This window comes from Drosophila albomicans, chromosome 2L (assembly GCF_009650485.2).
Source record: "Drosophila albomicans strain 15112-1751.03 chromosome 2L, ASM965048v2, whole genome shotgun sequence".
Taxonomy (NCBI): Eukaryota; Metazoa; Arthropoda; class Insecta; order Diptera; family Drosophilidae; genus Drosophila; species Drosophila albomicans.
The window spans coordinates 3125854-3151024 of record NC_047628.2 but is presented as its reverse complement, the minus strand read 5'-3'; the positions used below and the strand labels follow the sequence as shown (position 1 = coordinate 3151024).

At 37.7% G+C, this 25171-nt stretch overlaps 1 protein-coding gene and 1 long non-coding RNA gene across 2 annotated transcripts; one reads left to right on the top strand and one right to left on the bottom strand.

The window, feature by feature from the left end:
* The first annotated feature begins 10900 nt into the window (after window positions 1–10900).
* Window positions 10901–11776, top strand: LOC127565170 (uncharacterized). Its single transcript, XR_007954554.1, has 3 exons — window positions 10901–11044; window positions 11302–11396; window positions 11546–11776. It is a non-coding gene; the product is annotated as an uncharacterized LOC127565170 (long non-coding RNA).
* An 11460-nt stretch (window positions 11777–23236) lies between these two features.
* LOC117563733 (uncharacterized) lies at window positions 23237–24383 on the bottom strand. Its single transcript, XM_034242214.2, has 3 exons — window positions 24243–24383; window positions 23421–23996; window positions 23237–23366 (listed from the first exon to the last, which is right to left on the bottom strand). The coding sequence occupies exons 2-3, from the start codon at window positions 23988–23990 to the stop codon at window positions 23313–23315; spliced, it is 624 nt and encodes a 207-aa protein (XP_034098105.1). The 5' UTR covers window positions 23991–23996; window positions 24243–24383; the 3' UTR covers window positions 23237–23312.
* Between the last annotated feature and the right edge of the window lie 788 nt (window positions 24384–25171).

Below are 25171 nucleotides of genomic sequence, written 5' to 3'. Positions count from 1 at the left end.
CGATGTTCATTGTGTGATTTATATGGCTTTTAGGATATTTTATTAAAATGCATATTTGTTGCTCGGATGTCATCTGGCCGGTCCGGTCGGTGGTCAGCAGTCGGCGAATGTTTATGATTTTCATACGGTCCACAGCCATTGGTTGCATTTGCATTTGCAACACGCAGCCTGGCTACCACATCGTGAAGTTACTGTTGTGGTTGGTGTTGGTGTTCCTTGAGCTCCGCCAGATGTTGTACGTCATAAATTGTCACCGCAAGTGGCGAGTGGTGCAGATTCAGACTCAGACTCGGAGCTGCCTTGCGATCAGGGGCCAAGAGCTCTGGCCGCAAGTCAGGTGAAGATATTGTATCTGATCGTTGCGCCCGCTGCGGGTCATAAACAAGCGATGCGTGTGCTTCGGATGTGGAGCGCAGTCCTTGGCGACGACTTCTTTTATTTCGCTTGTTTTTCCTTCTCTTTTCCACTTTTTTTTGTCTGTTTAATTTTATTTTATTTTCTTGCCTTCGTTTTTTGTGAGTTTAATTAAAGCAGTTTGCTTGTCTTTAGTTTTGTATCTGCAACAACAAAAATAAACAGAAGAACAACAATGACGGCGACGACGACGTTTGGGGCTTAGCTCGGGATTCGTTTATCGGTTTATTTAAATTTCGTTTTGGGGTTCGTATTTATGCCTATAATCAGCACATGGAATCCCGTTAAATCGCCTCATAAGGCAGTCCTCCATTTTGGCCCGCTTATCGGCAGCAGCGGCGACGGTGGCGACGTTGCCAGCTGCTCCGCCCACTCTTCTTGAGGAGGGCTGAGTTTTATTGTAGCATACAGAAATTGGATTTGTATCAAATACACCCACACAAACGTACACATATAGGTTTTATATTTGTATATGTATTTCAGTTTATGGCAACTCATATCTGACAGATATAAAAGCACACACACACACACACAGGCTTACGCACGTTTACATAAAGACGTCGCCATCTTGTGTGAGTACGAGTATATAGTATACATGTGTATATGTTTGGGTATCAATGTGTGTGCGTTAACGAATGACGACGACAACAAAGAAAAATGATAATAAAATAACGCAAATATGGCAGAAGGAAATGCTCGTTATGCGAGGATTTTCTTTTTATTTTATGTATTTGCCACATAAGCAGCTTAAGTGGCAAAACAGACACACACATGCAGATAAGGCGAAAGAGAAAGATAGACACAGTGGGGAAGAGAGAGGGAATTGGGGCTTGTATGCATATTAGAACGAAAGGATCAGACATAATGCTGACTACAAGGCTCGCCGTTTGCCGCATGTGCCATAATTTGCAGCAAAGTGCCAGCAGAGAACTAACACACACACTCATACACATCGTGCACACAATCTCATACACATACATGTACACACCCGCCGATACAGTCAGAACACAGCAAGGATAACATTTTTTGGTTGCCTTTCAGCCTTGGATTTTCGTTCTACGTTGTGAAATGGCAAATGGGATGAATTGGCGAAATGTGGAAGCAGAAAGTGGGGAATGGGAATGGGGATGGGATCTGGAGGCATATGGAAAAATGGGTGCATGCCATAAAAACAATAGCACACATAAATTCTGCACAAATATATAAAGTATGCAAACAGGCATAAAACGAACAAAAGAAGCCAGCAATCCGTTGGCTAGATGGGGGCTGGACAGGATAGTGTGGGATGCATGGGAATGGGGTGGGTTTTGAGCATTGGGGCAACCGACTGCTGGATGCCAACTTCCAACTGCCAATTGGGGTCGTTGCATACAAAAATGAGTTGGCACTGAGACCCACACCCACACCCACAGCCAATAGTCTCATTCTCATTCTCATGTTGAAAATGGTTACGAAAAATCGTAAAACATGAGGAAGAGTCTGAAAAGTCGCAACGATTTTTGTGTGAGTTTTCTGCTTTTTCATTTTGTTGTGATTTCGCTGGAATTTTAACGAGGCACAACAAGGCTGCAAGTACTCTTGTGAGTAAATGGGTAACTGAGTCGCTTGTATATTTTATGGTATACTATATAACTTATGTATGCATTAAGATTTTTCTCATTTTCAAAGCCTTCGATTACGGGTATATTAATTAAAATATTACAAGCTATTTATAAGTATCTAAATATGAATAATAAAAGTCCTTAGTGCATCATAATAATCAGCTCTAAAAAAACAAGTAAGAACCCGCTACCCGTATTTAATAAAATCAAAATATTACGGTATTATTCTCATAATATACCAAAATAATATGCAATGGTATATGTTTTCTATATTGATATACATATATGCATATATTCAAGATATACTATAGAGGGCAAAATATGTCAGATTGCCAGCCAGGACAACTATGACCTCTAGTTAATGGGCGTTTTTGACTGTACAAAAGTATTTCATTAATTATTGATAGTTATTATTGTATATACCAAATTATAGCTATATCTCTTATAGTCTTTGAGATCTAGGTTTTCTACGGACAGACGGACAGACAGAAAGACGGACACGGCTAGATCGTCTCGGCTGTTGACGCTGATTAAGAATACATATATTTTATAGGGTCGAAGATGCCTACTTATGCCTGTTATATACATTTCCTGGCGGCACAAAGTTAGAATACCCTTCTACCCTATGGGTAGCGGGTATAAAAATCCATATTGCCTTTTTTAAGTTGATGTTAGAACTAATGGTTTTTGTGATAAATACTTCTAAATCTTATTTCTTAATATAACTTTGTAATAAATATAATGAAAGTTAGTTTTTAGTACAATTCTTTTAACGGTAGAATTATTTTCACATAGTCTAACGACATCAATTACTATTAAGTTTAGTATTAAAAGCATGCTGGTAAGAACATCTGATATCGATGGATATCAATCTTGCACTCGAAAGAAAGAGGTGGGAGATCGCAATAGAATCGGAGAGTGCTCAGAGGACTTTCACGCTTCTTGACGGGGTCACAGATGTTTGTATTTATGCCCATCAGCGCTACCAGTAATTGGACATCGGTTCAAGTGGGCAGGGCTGGCCAGGTTCGATGCCCTATGAACTGCCACCCTCTAGTACCACATACATGTAATTGTGATTTTTCGTGTTTTTCTGTTTGATTTTTCACTGTTGCAGTTGATGATTTTCTTTGAATGCCCACTACGAAATTGCGTGAAATTTTGAAGTGACAAGGAGAAGTGTAGAGGGTTCGGGTAGTGAATGAATTTGTCGTTTTCGGTGCGTCAGAAATTTATGCTTTTTAGTTTATTGCCTTTTGCTTGTGTTGGGGGCAACTGTTATGGTGATGACGGTGACTGTGGGGGAGGGTTTCTGTTACACAGATGTACGGGACGAGCTCGGGTCTCGGGACCTCATGTGTTGGCGATTCCCGGTCAAGTCGACGTGTAATTGGGAATTTATTAGTCGCTGGAGACTCATTTACATTTTTCTTGCTCGCCAAAGGACAGTGAAGCGAGAGAGGATATACCAGGGATATGGGGGTTGAGTTGGACTATTTTGATTTCCAGCGAAGGCAGCTGAACAGCCGAAAAGCTATAGTCAAAGTAATTATTATTGTTTAATTTATTACAAGACAATTTTGATTTGTGGCCATAACTAAGTCGGAGAGATGGGTAGAAAAGGAATGAAACAACGAAATTTACCAAAATATTGGCAAGAACTGGGAATTCGAGCATCGATTTTCGCTCTATGTGAAAGTTGAAGTTAAAAAAAAGCGTATTGAACTCCAACTGAAACATGAGTACATATGTATATACTTTAATAGTGAAATTTATAATTTTATCAGAAACCGTTAGAGCTTCGTACACTAATATTAAAATTTAAAAATTAATTTAAGACTCCAATCTGAGTCGAACTTTCAATGGATTTCGTGCAAATATTTACTATACGGTTTATGGTCTTCAGTTTTTCTGCTAACCAGAAAGTTAATGAAAAATTGTGTTGTCTAAGGCATTGCATTTTCAATAACTCTATTTTTGTCAATTTTATTATTTATATTTTTATTTATTATTTATTTATATGTACTTATTAATATACATATATGCTTTATATACCCTTCAAGCTCGTAGCTACTAGGTATTTAAATAAGCCAAATCAACGTCACCAATATCCGGTAATTATTTCAACTGTCGGTCGATTTAATTTATTTGTTACTCAAAATTAAAACGAAGCGAAAACAAAGAAATCCCCTTGTCCAAATCGCGACATTTAAAATAGGCACAGCCCAGCCCCAAAGTAAAAAATCTGCTCCCTCTTTCTCACTTTCTATTTTGAAGTTCTACATCTCATTCCTGATCTCCCATTCCACAAAACACGGGTCACCCCATGTTGTGTTTGTTAGCGTGATTTTTCATTCCAAGCGCAATTGGTTTTCAATTCATGGCCATGTAATCCCCAGCTCCGTGGGATATTTCAGGGATTTATGTTGTTTTTATTTCAGCTTTTTTGCCGTTGTCATTCCTAGGGCTATCGAGGAAGTGGGCCGGGACTGGGTCTCTGTCTGGACGGGAATATTCTGCATATTATTAGCGAGCTCTGCGTGACTACGAGTTGAATTTTTAATCAAATGCACATAATTGCCCAAATAAATCAATCAATTTGGCTTCGTTGCTCCCAAATTAGAAGTGACAGTCAACTCAACTCTCATTCCTAATTTTTAGTCGTTCCTCAGTTAACTCGCTGTAGGTGCTACGCATAAATTACAAAAGGATATAGCATTTTTCCGATGACTTCCAGTAAATATAATGTGACATCGGACTTACCTAACTTAAGATTTGGTTTACGTGTCATTTGCAGGACTCAGGATTAAGCTCGCACCTTAGGGTGCAAGGGCGTGATTGTTGTCACTTTTGTTAATGCAATGTCTTAAATGCATATAAATATACGCGATAGTGATCGCTCTTAGCACGTGCCTCGCATTTGTTAATCCCTGAAATATTACCTCATAGACACGCTCCGACTGCTTGACTTCGCGTCCATTATGAAAATGACAAATCGGGCACAACTGTCCCTCCCTTTTGATATCGTTTTGTTCGGTAAACAGAATGGAGCAAGGGGAGAAGGGGTAACACAAATCGCTTGGCGTCGTTTTTGGTTTCCGCTTTTGTCGCGTGTTACGTCTTGTCTACTTTGGGCCTGGCTGCGATCAGATCCGTGCGCACGTGCTAGATTGCATCAAAAAGGATTAATCTGAAAAGTAAAATGAGTATAAGTCGAACTTACTTTCTGTGGATGTGAAAAAACGGATATATTTTTCCAGAATTTTGCAGTTAAAAGTTGATCAGATTTGGATAGTAATGCTGGTTGAGTAATGAGTTGTAAAGAAAAAGTTCCGAATGGTTAAAAGTTTTTAACGTACCGTAACTTAACTTAGCTTAATTTAATTATCTAATAAATATTTATTCTAATACTGATCATCATTTCTATATTCATTGAATGTGTTTCACACTTTCACTGAACGATTTTCTCATATATTAATCAGACTTTATTAAGCTAAAATGACTTTTATAGATAATTCTCCAGTTTTTTTAAAAATATATTGTATTTTATTAATTCTAAATGGTGGTAAAAAAGTAAGTAAAAAAGGAAGTAAAAAAATCAGATCTTAATTACACTAACTAAAAGCTCTTCATATTGATAATATTGCATTTTTTAAGAGCCATTCCTATTATCACCCCCTTTAGGACCTCCCGCCGTGCAATTGCCGAGTTTCTGACAAATTTGTGTTTAAATTTTAAACCATAATTTGTCGGCACGGAAAAGGCAAACGGTGCTAAGGCACTGACGGCGTAGTTATTAGCCGCAAGGCGGGTGTGGCAAAAGGGGTGACTTCAGAGGGTTGTGGCACTCCGCAATTGAATTTAAAAATGGAATGAGAGAAAAACTGCAAAGTATATTTTTCAAAAGGGCAAAAAACAGAACGTAAAATGAAACGGAAATGAAAACAAACAATGGGACGAAGGAAAACAAAGTAACCTGAGAAGACACACCGAATGACTAGCGAAGTTCAAACGAAAAACGGTTGCCCATGATGGGAATGATGATGAGCTATGAAGAGATGGCGGAGGGGAGTCCAAGTAGAAGTGAGATAGATATTGAGCAGTTGGGTAAGCATAAGCTCGAGTTCGAATAGCTAAAGGGGAGTGTGAAAATGAAATAAGTATAAACAAATAGAAGCACACAGTGGCAGCTCAATTTGAACAAAGTCAAACGGGCAGGCAGGCATACAGAATCGGGGTTATGGTGAGATTTTTTGTTGAGGGTAGCATTCATTCATTTTTTAAACTTCTGACACGGAACACTGAAGACAACACATATTGTTGCAGTCAGATTTGAGACTGGGGTTGAGGCATGGGAGATTTTCAGGGCATGTAAATTGAAGCAAAATCAGTTTTATTTATTGTAAAGTGGCCGAACTGACATCGCGACTGTTGGCGGTGTCGAGAATTCGAAAGGACATCGTGTCTTCTTGTCTGTTGGTTTGGTCTTGCTGTCGCTGCTTTTAATTTTTATTTCACTTGTCGGTTTTGTTGTTTTACAGTCTTGTTTTAATGAAATGCGTGCCACAGACCACTGATGTCCTGTCTCCTTTTCTCTCCTCTCGCTCCACCTACTTTACTGCTCTGCGGGCTGCCTTCACCTCATTAAGACGCACCATTGCAGGCCAATTGCATTGTCAGCACGATTCCAATTTCAGAGCATGGCAATGGCATAAATCACGCCGTTTAATAACTAATAAACGCCACTGTCCACTTTTCCACAGCCCCACGGGTCCTTACTTCTACCAAGTGGCAGCTGTCACTTTTACCCAACACACAGCATGGAAAGCGGAAAATAATCGCAACTAACGCGGACATATTTCCGCCATATCTCAGTGTTCATGTCAAATAAAAAACACCCTAGAGGAATCCATCAGATTTGTGATTTTCTACTGTATTAAGACATCATTTTTATGCTTCGCCCCATCCAGCAGCAGCCAGACTCTTGGGAATTAATTGTCCTCAGTTCGGGGTCAGCTTAAATCATAGCTGAGTTTCTTGATTGGCTTGAAGTCTATATTCATTTATATTGTCTGCAGACAGTTGTTTAAACGTTATCTGCAAACTATTCACTTGCGCCCTAAATAAGTAGAATAATGTTGGATTTTGCATGCTTAAACAAGTAAGAAACTATAGTCAAGTATACTCGACTCTAAGGTACACGCTACCCAGCAAACCCTTTGTATGAGCGACTTACTATTAAAAATATGTTAACCAAAGCAATTAAAAGCAGCAGTCTTTAGCTTCTAAGGTTTGAACTGATTGCAATCAAATTTTGCAGTAATTATAAAGACTGCAGCTTAATTTATCTTTTATTTGTTTGTAAATAGAGCCATATTATAATATAGATGTATATCAATGTATAAGAGTAAAATACACGATCAAAAACAACGGTGGGTATCGTTTCTAGTTAAATTTCGCCATTTTTTTTTGTTTTTTTGATCGTTTTCTTTACTTTGAATAATAATAATTTTCAAAAACTTATTTTTAGCTGCTTTGAAAACAGCACAATGAGGAATTTGGCGGCTTTGAATACAATTTGGATTCGTTTATTCAGTATTCTCCTATTACCTATTATTACCAGACCTAAAAGTATGCACCATATTTTCAAAATTTTAATTTCCTATCCATAGGGTAAAAGACGACTATAACTTCTTACCTATATGAAGTATACAAGTATGTAATACATACATAACAATAATACATACTATGTATGTAATGGGCAAAAGGAGAAACCTCCCACCATATGAAGTATATATATTTTTCATCAGCGTTAGTCGATACGATATAGCCATGTCCATTTGTCAATCTGCCTGTTCGTCTGTCGATTTGCTGGTATGAACTCCTAGATCGCAGAACCTTAAATGTTTTGCTTTTGCTTGCCGCATCTACTTCCGCATTCAAAATAAAATCTGTTGAATAGTTAAATGAATATAATAACTACAGTCTTTATAATTCGTTAATTTGAATATGATCAGAATAAAAATTGTATAAGTTTCTAAAGAAATAATTTTATATGGCGATAACCGGCTGCTGCAGTCGCGTCTTAGTTGTTTTGTTTTACAATCTGGTATATTTTGATCAATCGATATTGATATACAATATAAATCCTTCGGTAAATTTTAGTAGTTTAGTAGTTTTAGTAGATATACATATATTTATTGTAACGTTATGACTTATTTTTTTAAAACTAGTTTTCAGATATCATTATTGCATATTAAAATAGGTTTACAGTTGGGAATAGTTATTATTATTATTCTTAATCACTTGCCGAAAGGGTTTGGGTGTTATCTTTAGCACAAAGTGTTAGATGAAAATTCTTTGTATAGAAAAATGAAAACGCAATGTATCATAGAGATAAATAAGAAAACCTTCCATTTATATGGAAATTTCGAATCCAAAGAATCTCCAGTGAGAGCAGCTATCATTTCTGTTGCCATATTTGAAAGTCGATTCTGGTGATTCCGTTTACACAGCAACAATAACAGCAAGAACAACAACAATTGCATTAATTCGCTTGCAGGTGTGCGTGACTCTAATGGATGTCATGATTGAGCCTGAGTCCCAGACAACCTTCCCTTTAAATCTCCCCCATGGTGTCACTCTAAAGCGTCAAAATCCTTCAACTTTTCGCAGTATTTGCGCGCACAAACAATGTAAGGAGAAGATGAGGCTGTATGTAGAAAGCAGGAGGCGTGGCTGTTTCAAGTGTACTTCAACAACAGAAGAATATAAAAAAAGAACAAAAGTATTTGAATTGACAAGTGCCATCAAAATAGAAACGGAATTAAATTTATCATGCAAAGTGGTGGCTTCGTCGCCCACCCTCAGCTAAGGGTGGAATAACCAGCACCAGCCGCCACCAGCTCCGTTGGCAATGACGCTATCGTTTAACTGGAATATGGAAAAGGAAGAGATACCTTTATATAGTATATTGAATAATGCTTTTACTGTCTATTAGTTGACAAAAGAATGATGTGCAAAATCTCGAGATCAATCAGGCGATGATGAGAGCAATGACATAGCTTTTCAGCATAATAAGCACGATTACTAACATTAGGAGATAGAATTTGGGTTGTTAAAATATATGTAAACAGTTGATATTTATTTCCTTAGTAATTTCCATTCGCATTTCCATTTCATTTTCAATTTGTATTTAATTTCATAATTAGAGATGAGCGTGGCACGTTTCATTCAAGTCGGGTGTCGACTCTGATTACAAGTTAGGAATGTAACACCACTGAGACTGAAGCGTGTGCTCGCACAACCTTTTAGTGATAATCCTCTTACAACCCAACTCTAAACTCTTTGTTTCATTCATAATTTTTGTTAATAAGCCCAGAACTTGTAATGTCAGCAACTCAAATGAGGGTTATTCTATCAAAGGAGACAGACACTGCTAAGTCACGTGACTTTCGTCGATTTTCCAATTATTCTAATAGGGTGCCGATTTGAAGAGTCATGGCTACAGCTGCGATTGACAGACGGAGTCCAATTTTCGGGTTATAGCAAAATCGATTTGAAATATTGTCGCGCTTTGGACTTTTCAATGTTAACATTGTGCGAAAAATCGACAAATTGTTCCACTAAAAACAGCAGCAATCAAACAGAATTGAATATCAGCGGAAACGGAAATGGATGCGCTAAAAAATCGACAACTAGAACAAAAACAACAATAAAACCAAAAATAAAAAATAACAGAGTTTTGTGTCGATTTCGCAGTGACGAATATCGATTACACTTGACAAAATCAATAAATATATCGAAAAGTATATATTTGCTTAAAGTTTATTTTGATTAAAAATTAATTGAATTATATGAGCTGTTGAACTGTGATACAATTATTTGTTTATTGTAAATACTCGTGTGCATTTTAATTAAAACCAGTTATTCTAAAATCTTTAACATTTACTAAAAATATTAATATAATCACAAACTTTATTTCGAAATTGTTGATATCATCGGAAAGAGTATAGATAAGTGTAAGTGATGAGAGGTGCATATTTGTTTGTGAAGTATTGTCCAGTGGCAGTCACATGCAGGACGATTGGTTGGTTTCCATTTTATAGCTACGTCAGCGCAAATTGTGTCATGAATTGGGAGCCTCTAGAGAGGGGATAGACAGCGGGCGACAGGGCAATTGTTACGTGTCAATAACTGCTATAAAAAGTCGACATTGCAACACGATTCACAGTTGCACAAATAGCAGCCGAAGTGCACCTTAATAACTCTCTAGTCTGCAACTCAAAATCAATGTTGCATTTCAATTGCGAAATTGCGAAACTCGCAAATGTTGTACAGATGCATGGTCCCAATCAATTCCAATGACACTCCGTTTTATTCTGCCAGTGGAAGTTCTTTTAAATTTGACGAGTTTTTTGTGAATATTAAAATAAATGTTCGTTCATGGGAAGTCATTTTTTAGAATTGATATGAAATTAAATTAAACTGAGCAGAGAATGACGTGTTTGATAAATAAAAAAGGAAAATAGAGAAAGCCAGAAAAAACGACAGCAATGAAATTCATTCCAGAATTTTATATACATATGTAGTTCAATCCGCAATCTATGTAAAATTACATTTATATTTTTACTTCAAAAATGATTATTTCATATTATTTATTTCATATTTTTTCATATTTGTAGCATCTGTTTATGTATCCGATTATAAAATGTATTTAAATACTAATGATTAACTTTCTTTTATCATTTAATGATTATTTCAAAATTAACATACTAAAAGAGTATAATCAGGACTCGTCACATATGATGCGAGACAATTATTCCATAACACTTTGTAGGTGAAGAATATTTCGGGACTATGCATATTATGTTTGTGCTGTCACAGCCAGCACGAAAACTTTCGTTTATCTCGACGACACATCTGCAATGATCGATTGAAATGTCAATGCCTGCAGTTAGTCAAGCATCAAGGATGAACTTGCCCTACACCAATGTTTGTTTAAGACCGGTACACGGACACATACGGAAGTAAGGGTTACTTTTTGTCAGGGTTTCATGTATTTGGTAGTTATTAACACGCTTGTACCGATTTGTCAAAATTCGCCGTATGACATGTGTGCAAACACGGACGAGACAAAGGATCAGTAGGGTTGGAGATAGGATGCTCTGTGGCAAAGGGTTGCTTGTGCGATCTATTTTCAACCCTGCGAGGCAATATGCAGCGATGCACGATTAACAACAATTTGTATATTTTTCATTTGACGAAAAACTTGATTCCATTTCAGATGTTCATCACAATTCGCAACTGAAGCATTTCCAATGAGCATAAAATGAACCAAACAAAAAAACAGCAATAAAGATTAATATAAAATTGAAAGTGGTGAGTAGTCCCCCTTAACAGGATTTCACAGTGCTCGTATAAGTACATATACATACATATATTTTGTATGTATGAGGACTCGTATGTATGTATATAATTAATCGCAGGATAGTAAGTGCTGCGTATCCTACTTGTTTCTCGTTTTCCAGAGAGTTTAAGAATATCACCAAAAGTTTAATTAAAAGCCCATCAAACTGCAGACACTGATATCAATCACAATTCCCAATTCCCCCCATATTCAATCGAATCCGCCTTTGATTCCGAGTCTGAGCCCATGTCCGGTTTCCCATATTCGGGAGTGTGTGAAAAATTGATGATATGCGAAATTATGAAAGAGATGGATAGAGGGAAATTGTATTTTTAAAGATTACAATTTATTGAAATTACAATTAACTGAAAGTAGAATGTTAAGGAATGTCGTAGATTTTTTGTATTTGTATAATATACAAATTCACACAAAATAGACATTATTACATTAGATTTAGTATTTTACTATAAGATTTGAAGAAATTGTATTCAAACTCACACTAACGGTCGATATACAAATACTGTGCTAATAAAAATACCCAAGGTAATAAGTTTTCCATTGTTTAGTATGAGAAAATTCAATGCGTTTTGTAAAAAATGTTAAATAAAAATGATGTATAAACTATCTAAAGCGGAATGGTCGGTAAGCAAGGTATCGGTAAATTTCCCTGAATTTTCAATCGATCGACATGGAATTAGAATGTGCTATAGACATCCTTCCTAAGCTTCGACCTGCAATTTTCGAGTGTACAGAACATGTTTGTGTGTGCGAGTTGGGGCAATCGTTACCTGGATTTACGACACGGTTTTTGTAATCAAAACTTGCCCGGTTCCTGGCCCTCGGGTAGCCTAGACGTGATACATAAAAGTTGCGCCAAGGAAATTGCTTCCACATGGCTGACCTCATTAAATGCAAACAGAGTCCGACCACAACAATTCAAATCAAATATAAAAGTCAAAAATTCATCGAAGGCCAAAGAGGTGAAGTGAGCTGTGGGTGATTTTGGGGGGTGGGCCGAGGATGGCGCTATTCGTGACGGGTTTGTTGGATGCCTTTAAAGCGGAGGCGGCTAACCACAATAGCAGCAGTAGCGAGAAGCAGCTATTCAGTGACAGCAATGAATGGAAATTTGCTTTGCGGAAAAACTTAAACACCGGAAACAATTAATTCCACTTGAATTAACATATGCTCCGATTGCTTTGCATGGAGTAGGGGTAGTTAGAATAAGGTTGGGGGCTGGGGTTGCTTAAAGGTTGGGGTGGCCACCAAGCAAATCACGACCCCTTGAAAAGTGTTGACTACTCGATGCTTTAGGTTTTAGGGTAACTTGACTCTTTTCTGATTGATCATTGCCTCCTCTAAAACCTTTTGGAGTCCGCCAACTTTGGCCATTATCACTCCGCAGCTCATTCACTTTTATGATGCAAAACTTTTAAGTTGCTCGTGTTACTGAGGTGGGAGTTCGGAAAAGGACATAGGTGGAAAGCAAAGGAGTAGTGCGGCTGAACACCAATTTGGAGAAATGAGTTAAAAAGTTAATTGCCGGCGGACAGGTAATTTCAGGCACACTTCAAATGCAAACGCTACTAAATAATATGCAAACAAGGGGTGGCTTGACTAGTCCCATGCCGTGGCAGCAAGTCAATCAAGGAACTGACAGGGCTCTTTCCCGTTCCCAGTCTCATCCCCTAGCAATAACCGCGACACGTCAGCCATAAAGTCACGAAATGTTTCTGCGTCCTTGGACATTGCGTGCTATCTGTGGTTAGTAGTAAGTTAGTTTGCCGCCGGAGAGCCAAGAGTGGGAGAGAGACATACAAAGACCGATGGGGAGAGAAAGAGCAGGTTAGCGGCGTGTGCCCACGCTCAGGCGAAACAAATTACCATTAAACTACTCTGCCGTAGGCGGGGAATCGCCTGATTATTATTTAATGATGAACTCTGACAGATTGTTATGCTTATGGCTCATAGTCGATTCATTGATATAATTACATATACTGAATAACGGTCGTTTACTTATGGACTAATTCGATACATCAACATACTCGCTCTTAGCTATTTCTTTACGGAAATCTTTTTATACCCGCTACCCATTGTGTTGAAGGGTATTATAACTTTATACATGCAGGAAATATATGTAACAGGCAGAAGGGGGATTCCGACTCCATAAAGTATATATACTTTAATTAATTCTCTGAAGAAAATGTCGGGTGTAACACTATATAAATTGAAAGTACTTTAATTAGCTAAAAATGATTTTGGATTTTAGTGTAAAGTTTTAAATGAATCAATTCGTACGTAAAACAAAAAATGAAGGTATTTATATATATTATGGTAAAGCAGAAAAAGTTCGTAAAATCAATATTAGCTCTAAATGTAGTGTTAATCCATAGCTATTATAATAACCTTTACATATTTCTAAAATTGTTTCAGTTTTCGTTTTTTTTTTGCACTGTAAATAGTGTCGCACCCGAAAAATTCCGTCAGAGAATTACACATACATATATTTTCTTGATCAGCGCCAACAGCAGTAACTATATAGCATAGACGATATAGTCCGTCTATCCGTTCGAAATATTGAATCTGAGAGTCTGTAATCAATAGAGCTACAATTTTTTTTTTATAGTACTTGTTATTGTTAGAGTCGTGTCCTATAATTTCTAAATTTGCTTGAGATAAAAAAATTGTAGAAGTTAATTAACAACTAATTTTATATGACTGCTGCAGTCGAGTCTTAGTGGACTTGATTGACAGCCTGGTGTACTCAACGAAATAGTATATCGATATACTAAATATAGTCTTCGGTCTATTTCAGTATTTTTGAGTATGTTTTTTATATTTTAAGAATAATATTAATGTAATGTTTGGCTTTTATTGAAAATGGGTAACTCGACTCGACTCGACTCAACTCGACTGTAGCTTTCTTAATTGTTTTCACTTTCTTTGCATAGGACACGGGATACTAACATAGTAATAATATGGAAAACAATGTTAATTTTAAGGCATCAAGAGTTCCCGTTGATGATTTATATTAATTATATTAATACTTTTCAAATAATTGAAAATATTTAAGCAATTATTATCATTAAATATTGTATATATTGTTTTCCTTCGAGATTATTCTACTATGATGATCAATCACTCACCTTTCTATGACTTTGAATTTTTTGTTCGTATCAGTTTAAATATTATTAGCATTATATGTTCCCCGTAACTGAAATAAGTGAGAATTAGTATAAAAAAGGAAAACAAATGTGTTTGTTTTGCACCAAGTTTCAGGAGAGTTAAACACCAACTTTATTATTTCAACTGCAGCTGAAAACTACGAGCATCATCATCAACGGGAATGCAATTATTCAACTGCCTGCCATCCAATTGTGAAATGCCAAAAACACCCTGCGAATTTTCCGCACTGTCAGCACATGCCAAAGGCAATTTTTTAATTTCTTAATTTTTGCGAGGTCATGAGAATTAGCTGCGTTCACGTTCATGTCTCATGTCCCAAGTATCCGCCGACATTCCACGTAGCGACGCCACGGTCCATGGCAAGCCACATTGGCGCTGTGCTGTTGTCCACCACCAGAGACGGTGGTAATATTTCTTTATCTTCAACTCCGTCTCTTCTTCCGAGCTTGCTTTATCAGAGAGAATTAGAAATAGAGAAAGAGGGAAAGAGACAGAGCCAGAAAGATGAACAGAGAGAAGAGAACGACTTTGACAATGAGATGCGAGGCGACATTCAGTTGCGCCCTTTGTTTTTCTCGAGATGCTTTAGCTCCATATTCAGATGCTGCTCCTGGCGATGTTGGTGGTAGTGGGCAAAGTTTATTCATTTAGAAAATTTGCTCATTTTCTTTGCGGGGCGGATACCAAATTATTGTAGCATGGCTTAAGAGGAGGGGGAGTGGAGAAGTGTGGTACGTGTTCGCAGTTTTCATATAAATTGCGGCCAATAACATTTTTCAGTTGGCATAGCAAGAAAAACGCGCACAAAGCAAAAGAAGAGAACATCGAACTGAGAAACAGAAACAGAAGCAGCAGAAGGAGAGGGCGAGGGAGAGGGACCAAAAAAATGGACAAAAGCTGCTGATGATGGCTTCTTCGAACAAACCCGGGGACCTGGTCATGGGCCAGATGAAACTGGCTCATTAAGTCAGCCATGAGTAGACTGAGCAGGAGAAATGGCAGGGAAGGGAAGCGGATTGAATGGCGCGTGGGTGTTGCTGTGGTTGAAAGCGGGGAAATCTCGACGCGACGACACTTGGCCAGAAAATTTTCTTTGCTGTTTTGCTTTCACTCTATGCCATTAGCCCAAACTTGGGCAGATGCACATAAAGGTCAAAGGAGGAAGGGAGAGCGATATAGACAGATAGATAGATAGATAGATAGAGAGAGAGATAGACGAGCAAATTATTCTCCAAATACCCCAAGGTAATTATAAATGTCCTTCCACGCTTAAGCTCGTCAGCCTGTCGCCCTGTTTTGTCTATCATAATGAGTGGCAGGCCGACATTTGGACATAATTGTTCAATTATTTTGTTACTTATTGCCTGGGCTTGGGTCTGAGAATGAGCCTGGTTCTGGGCTGTACTTATTCCATCTCTTGCTTCCTTACCATCGACCTATTCAGCGCTGTCTCTTTTGCTTTCTTTTCCAGAGATTTTGTCTGTTAAATACTCGCCTAGCAGGCGACATTCGCAATCTTGTAGATAACTATATGTGAGCGGGTATGTGTATTGTATATTTGCGTGGGAGTATATATGCCACGCCCACAGACACCGCGGGATACCCGCTACACGCGTTATTCATTTTGCCATTTCGTTGTGTGACAATCGAATGTCAAATTCAATTACAATGCCAAAGTTGATGTGGCAAAGTAGGCGCAAGGGGTGGCAGGCTGTGTGAAGCGAGGCGAGGCGGGTGGTATATAGCCCCTGGCTTCAGGTGTGTTTTGCCATTCAATTATAAAATTTCAATAAAAATTTGCCCACTTGCGTTTGCCTTCTTTATTGTTTTTGACATTCGTCGTCGTCCTTGTGCTTGCATCAAAAGGGGCGTCTGAAAACACCACGTCATCCAAAACTTTATTGAAAATAATAGATGGAGGCGTACGCCCAATTTCTGTGTGCTGTTGCTGTAAGTGTGCGCTTCCTTTTAAATCGAGGTAAGTTCGCTTCAGGCCACATTATGGGATGCAAATGACAGTTCAGAATCTGAAAAGTCAATTGAATAACTGCAAGTCGTTGAAATAACCATAAGGGAGAAGTTTTTCGTAGTAGTAGAAGTAGAATAACAAAACTATTTTTAAGAGTCGCGCTTTAAATTAATAAATGTATGTGCTAACCTTCTTGAAGTTCCGGTCTGTTATTATATTAATTATAAATACTTATATAATTTAAAGGAGATATAAAAATAGCTTTTTAATATATTTATCTTTTTATTTATTTAATTCAGTGATTTCAATTCGTGGTACAATGTAAGAAATGTATTTAGTAAGAAAAATCAGACGATGTAACGTAAAAGTGTGATATCATATTGTGAATATATTATGACTTTATCGATTTTATAATATAATATCATTGATTAGTTAAAAGGGCGCAGATGAAATTTGTGTGTTTGTCAGTCTATTCGGGCATCCATGCTTAAGTATAAAGTATATGTAGATTGCAATATTTGTATATGCTGTTAACGCGTTTTCTTTATATTTAGATTTATTAATGTGATGTGCTTTTCTCTGAACAGCATATCATTCAAATTGGCGACAATTTCAGCCACTGAATATACCTGTCTAAAGCCTATACTATTGTGCGAGTATGTGAATTGCATTGAATCGCTCAATGACATATCCGTAAATCAGAGCTTCAGACGAAGAACCGCATTCCAAGCAGCAGCACAAGCAGCCCAAGTAGAGACGGAGTTGGAGTAGAATCACCTCAACATCATCTGACAGCTGGACAGAGCAACAACATGAACACAACAGCAACAGCAACAAAACAAAACGAAAAAATATCGCAATGATCATAAATATTATTCAGTTTTGATGTCTGGACAACAGCTTGTAAGTGGAAATATGCAAGGCAAGCTGGCGGCTCGGTTGTTCTCATCATCGACGCGATACGATGCGATTCGATTCGATTCGATGCGACGGGGTTCAACATTGTCCATGTTGGTAATGCGCGAGAAACGTTCTTAGCGCTTCCTAAAAGCGACAAAAGTTGCCAAAATGGGATTTCCATTTCGCACACAGATACATATTGTGAATGTGATCAAATACTCCACTCCAACCCTCCCAGCATTGGCTTTCACGTCCTTCGAGGCTCGTCAACTGACAGAAAGAAGGTGTTGAAGAAATTGTTGAACAGCAGAAGTGCAAAAAGAGCAACAAGTTGGCTGTTGCATAAATGAAGCAGAGCTCGATTGTGGCACAGACACGCTGTCTGGCAATGCGGCGGGACTGTCGCCCCTGGGCAAAGACAAAGGGCCGCATCGTCTGGGGAGCACTGTGGCAAGAGAAGCAGAAGATCTGCCGCACATTTGGAGAGGTGCATGGTCGCACAGGCGTCGCATTGTCTTCGATCGCAATATTAGTCCAAGTGTTTGTTAAAGCAGCAACAGCAACGATTTGAATTTCTGGTCCCAGACTTCAGACGCAAATATTAAAATAGTTTGGCTAACCGATTCGATACCATTCGATCCCATCTGATCGAATCGGAGGCGTAGAGTCGAGATGCCATCTGAGCCGCAAGCGTGTTATGCATCCATTTCCATCGTGTGCCTACATATGTATGACATACACGAACTCACTCCGAGCGCGCTTGAAACTGAAACCCAGCGCAGTTTTCTAATCTGTTCATTCTATGCAAAATATGATAGAAATCTGTGGAGCTGGAATTGGAAACGGATTGGGGGATAGCGGGTAAACGAAGCTCGTTGGAATTCAGTGTCGAAAGTCAGTGTCATCGTATATGCAGTTTGTTTGCCTCTGATCTCATATCGATAAATTGTGTGAACACTGTGGGAAAAGGTGTATTAAAAAAAATTGTAAGTTCAGATTTGGTTAAGTGTTTTTGATCGATTTGCGGGCTTTAATTCGTTTACTTTTAATAATCTTTTCGGATGAACAGCGGTCACAATATTTAAAATCAAATGAAATTCAAATATTCAATACGGCTACACTCCAGAAAGTGTCCTGTAAAATAGTTCTAAAATAGAATCAGAATCAGAAAACAATTTCTATGAACGAAAATGAAATTACATAGCTACGTAATACATATAATTAAAAAGTCAGCGTAATTGCAGAATATTTAAGGTAATATAATTGCATGATTAGTTCCACTGTCAAGTTATTCAATAAACGAATCTATTGATGAGGGAGGGGTATCAGAAATATGATTGCTCTTCGGACCAACGTATGAGGAGAGGAGGGCGATGATGCGATGGAAAGGAGGAATAAGAAGCGCGGAATGTGGAACGATTTGGTTTTGTTTTGCTTAAGCGGTCGAACAGCCGGCTGCTTGTGTTCCGTATTGGGATGTGCGGCTTCTGCTGATCTTGTTACCGATCTCGATTTTTGATGCCGATTTTGACTGCTACGCGATGGGTTGACAATTCGCTTGAACTGGATGTTGAACCACATATAAATCCCATGAATCCGACAACAACGACAACAAAAACAACACCAACACCAACGACAACAGCATCATGGGGAACCGGAACAGTATGGACCTGAAGTTGAAGCAGGGATCGCAGTCAGTGTCGGAGCTGTGGCCATTGTCACTGCATGCCACTCGAAGCATGATACTTTATTCATTTATTCCAATAATAATAATGCAATGCAAACATTGATTGTCATCGATTGTCAGTCGCGATGCCTGTCCCGACGTCGGCGCACGCGCAACATTCACCAAGTCAATGGGGACACAGGAGGATCGGTGGAGGGGGAAGTAGACTTATGCCCTTTTAGGGTATTTTTGATAGGTGACAGATTTTGCGCTCGCTCGGCTATTTGTGGGCTGAATTTATGAGTTGTTCACTCTTGTTGTTCGTCGTCGTTGTTACTCTTGTCGAGGACATATCCTGCTCTTCCTTCCTCCTCTTGATGTTCCCTTCACTCGTTACAGGTATTTACATTTCATTTCACGTTTATTATTAATACCCATTGAACGGAACTCTTCGTATCCTTTTGTGCGTGGTCCCACTCACAACGATTTACATAAAAAATTGTGGCAATTTTTATATCGCATCCTCGTCGGCTGACATGGCTCTCAAACCAATCCCAATGAGTAACGAATTGGACTACCAGCCAACGACGCTGCAACTGCAACTGGAGCATGAGCTGGCGGTAGAGGTAGAGTTGATAGAGAGCTGAAGCTGATGCGGGCGGAAAAGCGGGAGTCAGAGCTGGCTGTCATGTAATTGCTTTTTGCACCGCCGCCGACGCCCATCAGGCGCTATTGAATTTAAATGAATTCAATATTGCATTTTCACGCTAAAATGCTTCCAAAAACAGATTTTTCATTTACACTTTCTGAATGGTAAAATCCGGATTACGTATCCCACGGGCAAAGCATTGATTCTGATTCTGCTTCTGCGCAATACAAAGAGGACACGTGAAAAGTGCTTCATGGCATCGGCAGTCCCTTCCATCTTCCTCAACCCGCGCCGGTCATTTGGTCAAAGGATCCGCCGCAAAGCGGACCCCCTGCCCCCTACCCACAGGTTCGTTGGCTTCACGATAAAGCTATGGCTACGACTTGGACTGTGGTAGGCAGCAACTGCCTTTGGCTTTGACTTGCATGCCCTTCTCCTATCCTGTAGGTGTCTCCGCCTGAAATCAGTTCTTGTATTTTGTATGCCGTTTGTGTGGCAAATGATTCGCTTTTCGCACTTTTTCATTGCTGCAAAATTAATCAAAATGTTTACAAAATTTCTGTACAAAAAATTGATTGAAATTCAAGTGACGGCCAGAGCAACTAATCGGATTTGTTTGACTATTTTCTTAATAGCAAACAAATTAAACCAGGCCTTTTATTATATAGAAAACTTATGAAAGTGAGATTAAGTCTTTTTATTGGGGACCATAAAGAATTATTGAAATAAGATGTCTAACTTAACATATATCCATTATTCACCTCTTTGAAAAGTCCTGATTTGAAAATATTGAATCATAGAAGGCCTTTACAGATTTCTGTCTCTTCTTTTCGTTGAATGTAAAAATGTGCAAGTACAAGCTACAAATTAATTATCGACCAGATGGATTATTATATTGAACATATATAAATATTCAAGATGATCACTTACTAATCCTATTTATATTTACCACTTACTTAAATTGTATGCCATATCACACTTTTTGCTACTATATACTAAAATTATTCACAAATTTAATCTCAAAATTCTCAAAGTTCTTAAATACTTTGTGTATACTTGCAGTTAATTACATATAGTATGAATAGGTGAACAAGGTAAGAAATCAGAGTGACCCTCAGGGGTTATCGAAGTTATGGAGCTTTGCACCTTCCTTCAATGATGAATGATCCACATTTTTATGTGTTGTTTATTTGATTGGTTATTCTTCAAGTTGCTTTAGTTTTTTAGTTTTTGGTGGGGAATTTTGTCAGCTTCTCTGATACGGCATGACTTTTTAATAGACTCAAGTCGACTTTTGATTCGTTTTTGTCGTTTTATTGTGCATTGAATTTTAATTTTGTCATTCGTCAGCACGAAAACGAATCACTTTCAAAAAGCTATCAAGCGTATTACGACGCATCGAAATGTTTGTCAAAAATATTTAAAGGCCTCTCTCTGCCTCCGCCTTCCAATTTATGTCAATTCTTTCATAAAATAAAGTAAGCTGCCGTTGGGTGTAATCGACTTTTAAATACTCGGTAAGAGCTTCGTATTTAACAAAATGTGTGCACAGACAATAAAAATTAAGTTAAGATATGAAGTAATTGGCAGATTTCTTTTAATGTCAAATTCAGGAATTACTCAACAAATTATTTGAAATATTAGGTTTATAAATTGCTTAAACTGCAGTAAATATATTATATATTCTTGAGAGATGTGATTGTTACCTACATTATCGGTAGACACAAAGTTACAATACCCTCTTACTTTGTGTAAACCGGGTATCTAAAAATAAAAACAAAAAAAGTCCCTCTCAGTTGTTTTTTTCACGCGGAAAAATGATCTGATTTATATTTGACACAATGGATTGTCTGACTTCGTGTTACAATATACATATATACATATATGTACACATTCTTTTATTTATATGACTATCTGTATTTGTATCTGTGGCTGTATAGGTAGATGTATATTTAAGCTACACACGACTCAACAGTTTTTGGCAGCAGCTCGCTTTGATACATAAAACATAAGCCTGATCATTCCCGACGCAAGAGGTGCAGGGGGAGGTGTTGGATTGGTGGCTCCCTCGTCTTTAACCGTAAATCGCACCAGACATACGGCGGCCATTATGATGCGCAATAATTCGAAATGCTAAATGAATCGCAAAACAAAAAGCTTGAGTACTACTTGTATACACTCATACGATCGTACGTAGAGGCCCAATTATATCGCAATGACTGCTCGTAAAATATTGGGGTGTTGACAAATTATGGCAACGCCTTTGCTCACATCACGTCTTGCACGTCAAGCAGCTCAGTGTGTACCGGGTATACAGCAATTTGGTTAATCAGATATTCAGATATTTGGGTATTCGCGGTGGAACGACCACTTTAATGGCCCAAATGGTCAAAGGCGGTATAGTTTCTGACAAGTGTTCCGATCTCGTCTTCGATAAGGAACTTGCTCCACTAAGAATATCTAAGTAGATACGAGTATATTCGTAGTTTACACTAAGAAAGTCTATTTTTGCCTTTTCACCAGTTAATATGAATAAAAGCACGTACGAATGTGACAATGACAAGGGCTGATGATGAATTGAATGATTCCACATACTTATGGAGAGAAAAGGGCATTATTACCTTGCGCCTGTAGGAAATGTATAATATATACTTATGTAACAGGCAGAAGAAGCCATCTCCGTCTCGGAATATGTATTTTTGATCTTGATACGCCTACGTGTATGTCCGTATGCATACTTAGGTCTGAGAGATTTTAAGAGAGATCCTAACTAGATGTACGGCATTGGTTGTTGCCTTCTGATCAGCGTAATTTGATGCCAGAGACTCGATTTTTATGCTTATAATTAGAACTACATCCAGTCACTACAGTGATCCTGGCTGCAGTCAGATACAAAATTAAAAAAATATTTCAAACATATTACTGATTTACTTATTTTCTTTAAATAAGTATAAAGCATACTTGGGTGTCTATATGAAAAATGAATGTTTAAAATGCGATTAGAGCAGGAAACCCTAATACGAGTATGTAGAATTTTCAGCATTGTAGTTCTGACGGCTTGGACTTTGTAATTTTTGATGCAAGTAATTGAGATGGCGACTATTGTGTGGTTAGCATGTTGACCAAGTACATGTAATATCATACTTCAGTATACTTTTGAAAACGAAGCTGAAAGTAGCAAATTTTAAATCCCATTATTATACCTTAATTACAATATTTTTGTTTTCTATGGGGAAATGCGACATTTAAAATATATGGAGAGAGTTTTTGGTGATGCAGGGCACTAATCTATAATAACCGTATTTATGTTAAAAGCTAGATTTATAAGAATATAAGTGTTTATGTCAAATGAATGCATTCTTTATTAGAAATCGGTCACCACTAGCTGGTGATGAGCACAGCTTCGATTTCACCTGAAAAAATATACCAAAAAAAACAACTGTTTACCCGATTTATGAACAAATATATTTAGATTACAAATTGCATTAAATTTTGACCATTTCATAAAAATGAATTAATCATCGACATTCTTTGCGACGCTGATGGCGTGGATTGCATGTTACCTTGCAAGCCTTAGGGGAAAAGTGATAATTGTAAGAGTATTAGAATATTTAATTTTAATTTACTTGTCGACGATAACGATCCTTTTTACACTCTGGGAGTCTGACCCAAGCCCTAGCTCCTTTGGTTACTAAATCATTTGGATTCAAACCACAGTGCTTACGTCTATAGACACGAAGAAAATTTAGATAGCCGTTGTTGGTAACAGGACCTGGTTTTTGGCATTTTGGAGCACATCGTGGCTTTCGAGCACATCGTGGCTTTGGGGCACATCGTGGCTTTGGGGCACATCGTGGCTTTGGGGCACATCGTGGCTTTGGGGCACATTGCGGCTTTGGAGCACATCGCGGCTTTCGAGCGCATCTCATTTTTGGAGCACATCGTGGTTTTGGCGCGCATCTCGGCTTTCGTCTACGCTTTTGAGGGCAGCTCATACAGTCGTCCCCTTCCATGTTAACAAGTTGCACCCTGCCCATACGTCGATATTTATTTTTTTGAGTTTCAGACAATCGATTCCACAATTTTCCACCTTGGATCAGAGAGAGTGTATCGTTTCCATATTGTGATGCATAGGCGTTAATAAAAGTTTCAAAGGCTTTGTTTGTGCTGGGCGAGACTCTTTGCATATCAGCCATTGTTTTCTGAGGGAAGAAAAGTGTGGATACAGTTAGAAGTATATTGCAGATATTTTCATGTAGAACATGAACTCAGTCATGGAATCAGAGTGCGCTGTTAATAAAATTTGTTTGGATATGTTATAAGAAAAAGATTAAAGCTCAAAAATTAATTAGATCCTAACTCTATCAAAAAAGATAAACGAAAACTAAAGCCAGAAAATTGGTTACCAGCAATAGATTTAAAAATAATAACAACTGGTGTCTACTTACAGTCTTTTCCTCCCGTAGTACAAAAATATTTCACAATTAAAATTTTAAAAAAAAAATGTTGTGATTATGATAAAAAAAATATTTAAAATTAGATACTTTCAGCACAAATTTCAGAAGTATACTAAACTATTCCATGTACTATGTCTAGATCTTACCCAAAACATGAACAATAGTCGCCTGCTTTATTACTTGAAACGAATATTACGGATTATAATGATTGTAGGATTCTCTGACTAAAAATGAAGTATTGACGGAAAGCCCAACATTGAGAGCTAAGATGCTGACGCAATAAACTAAATTATAGAATAATATTGCATAATCTAACCGTCTTAAGAGGTAACACCACCAAAATCACAAAAATCAATATATTTTCAAAAATTCGTACGAAGTTCTCTAGATATACCGATATTCAAATTTATATCACTTGTGTTGCGTGCCGCGGCCTTCCATCGAAGCACGTCTCAGTGCGGGCACCAACTGCCGCATTTTGTTTTTTTTTTTTTTTATATGAAAAAATTTGATTTGTACTTTTGAAAATATGCACAACATATCCAAATTTCATTCATTTATTTGTTATGTTTGCACGCAGATCAAGTTTGTTTCAAATTTTTGCCCCGCCCACCTCTGCCCCCGCAAATCAAAAAAATCGAATAACAAGCGTTTAAAGCTAGAGTTGCGAATTTTGGTATACATATATAATATTAACTATAGTAGTTATGATTCCTTAAAATTTGGTTGCGATCAGATAAAAATTGTCAAAGTTATTAAAGAAATACTTGTAGTTTTGTGTGGGCAAAAACGCCTTCTTACTGTGGGTCTGAGTTGCTTTATCCGGCAATCTGGTATATTGTGCCGTCTATGGTACATTTTGAATGTGGTACCATATCGATATACCACATATACTATTTGGTATATTTTCAGTATTTTTG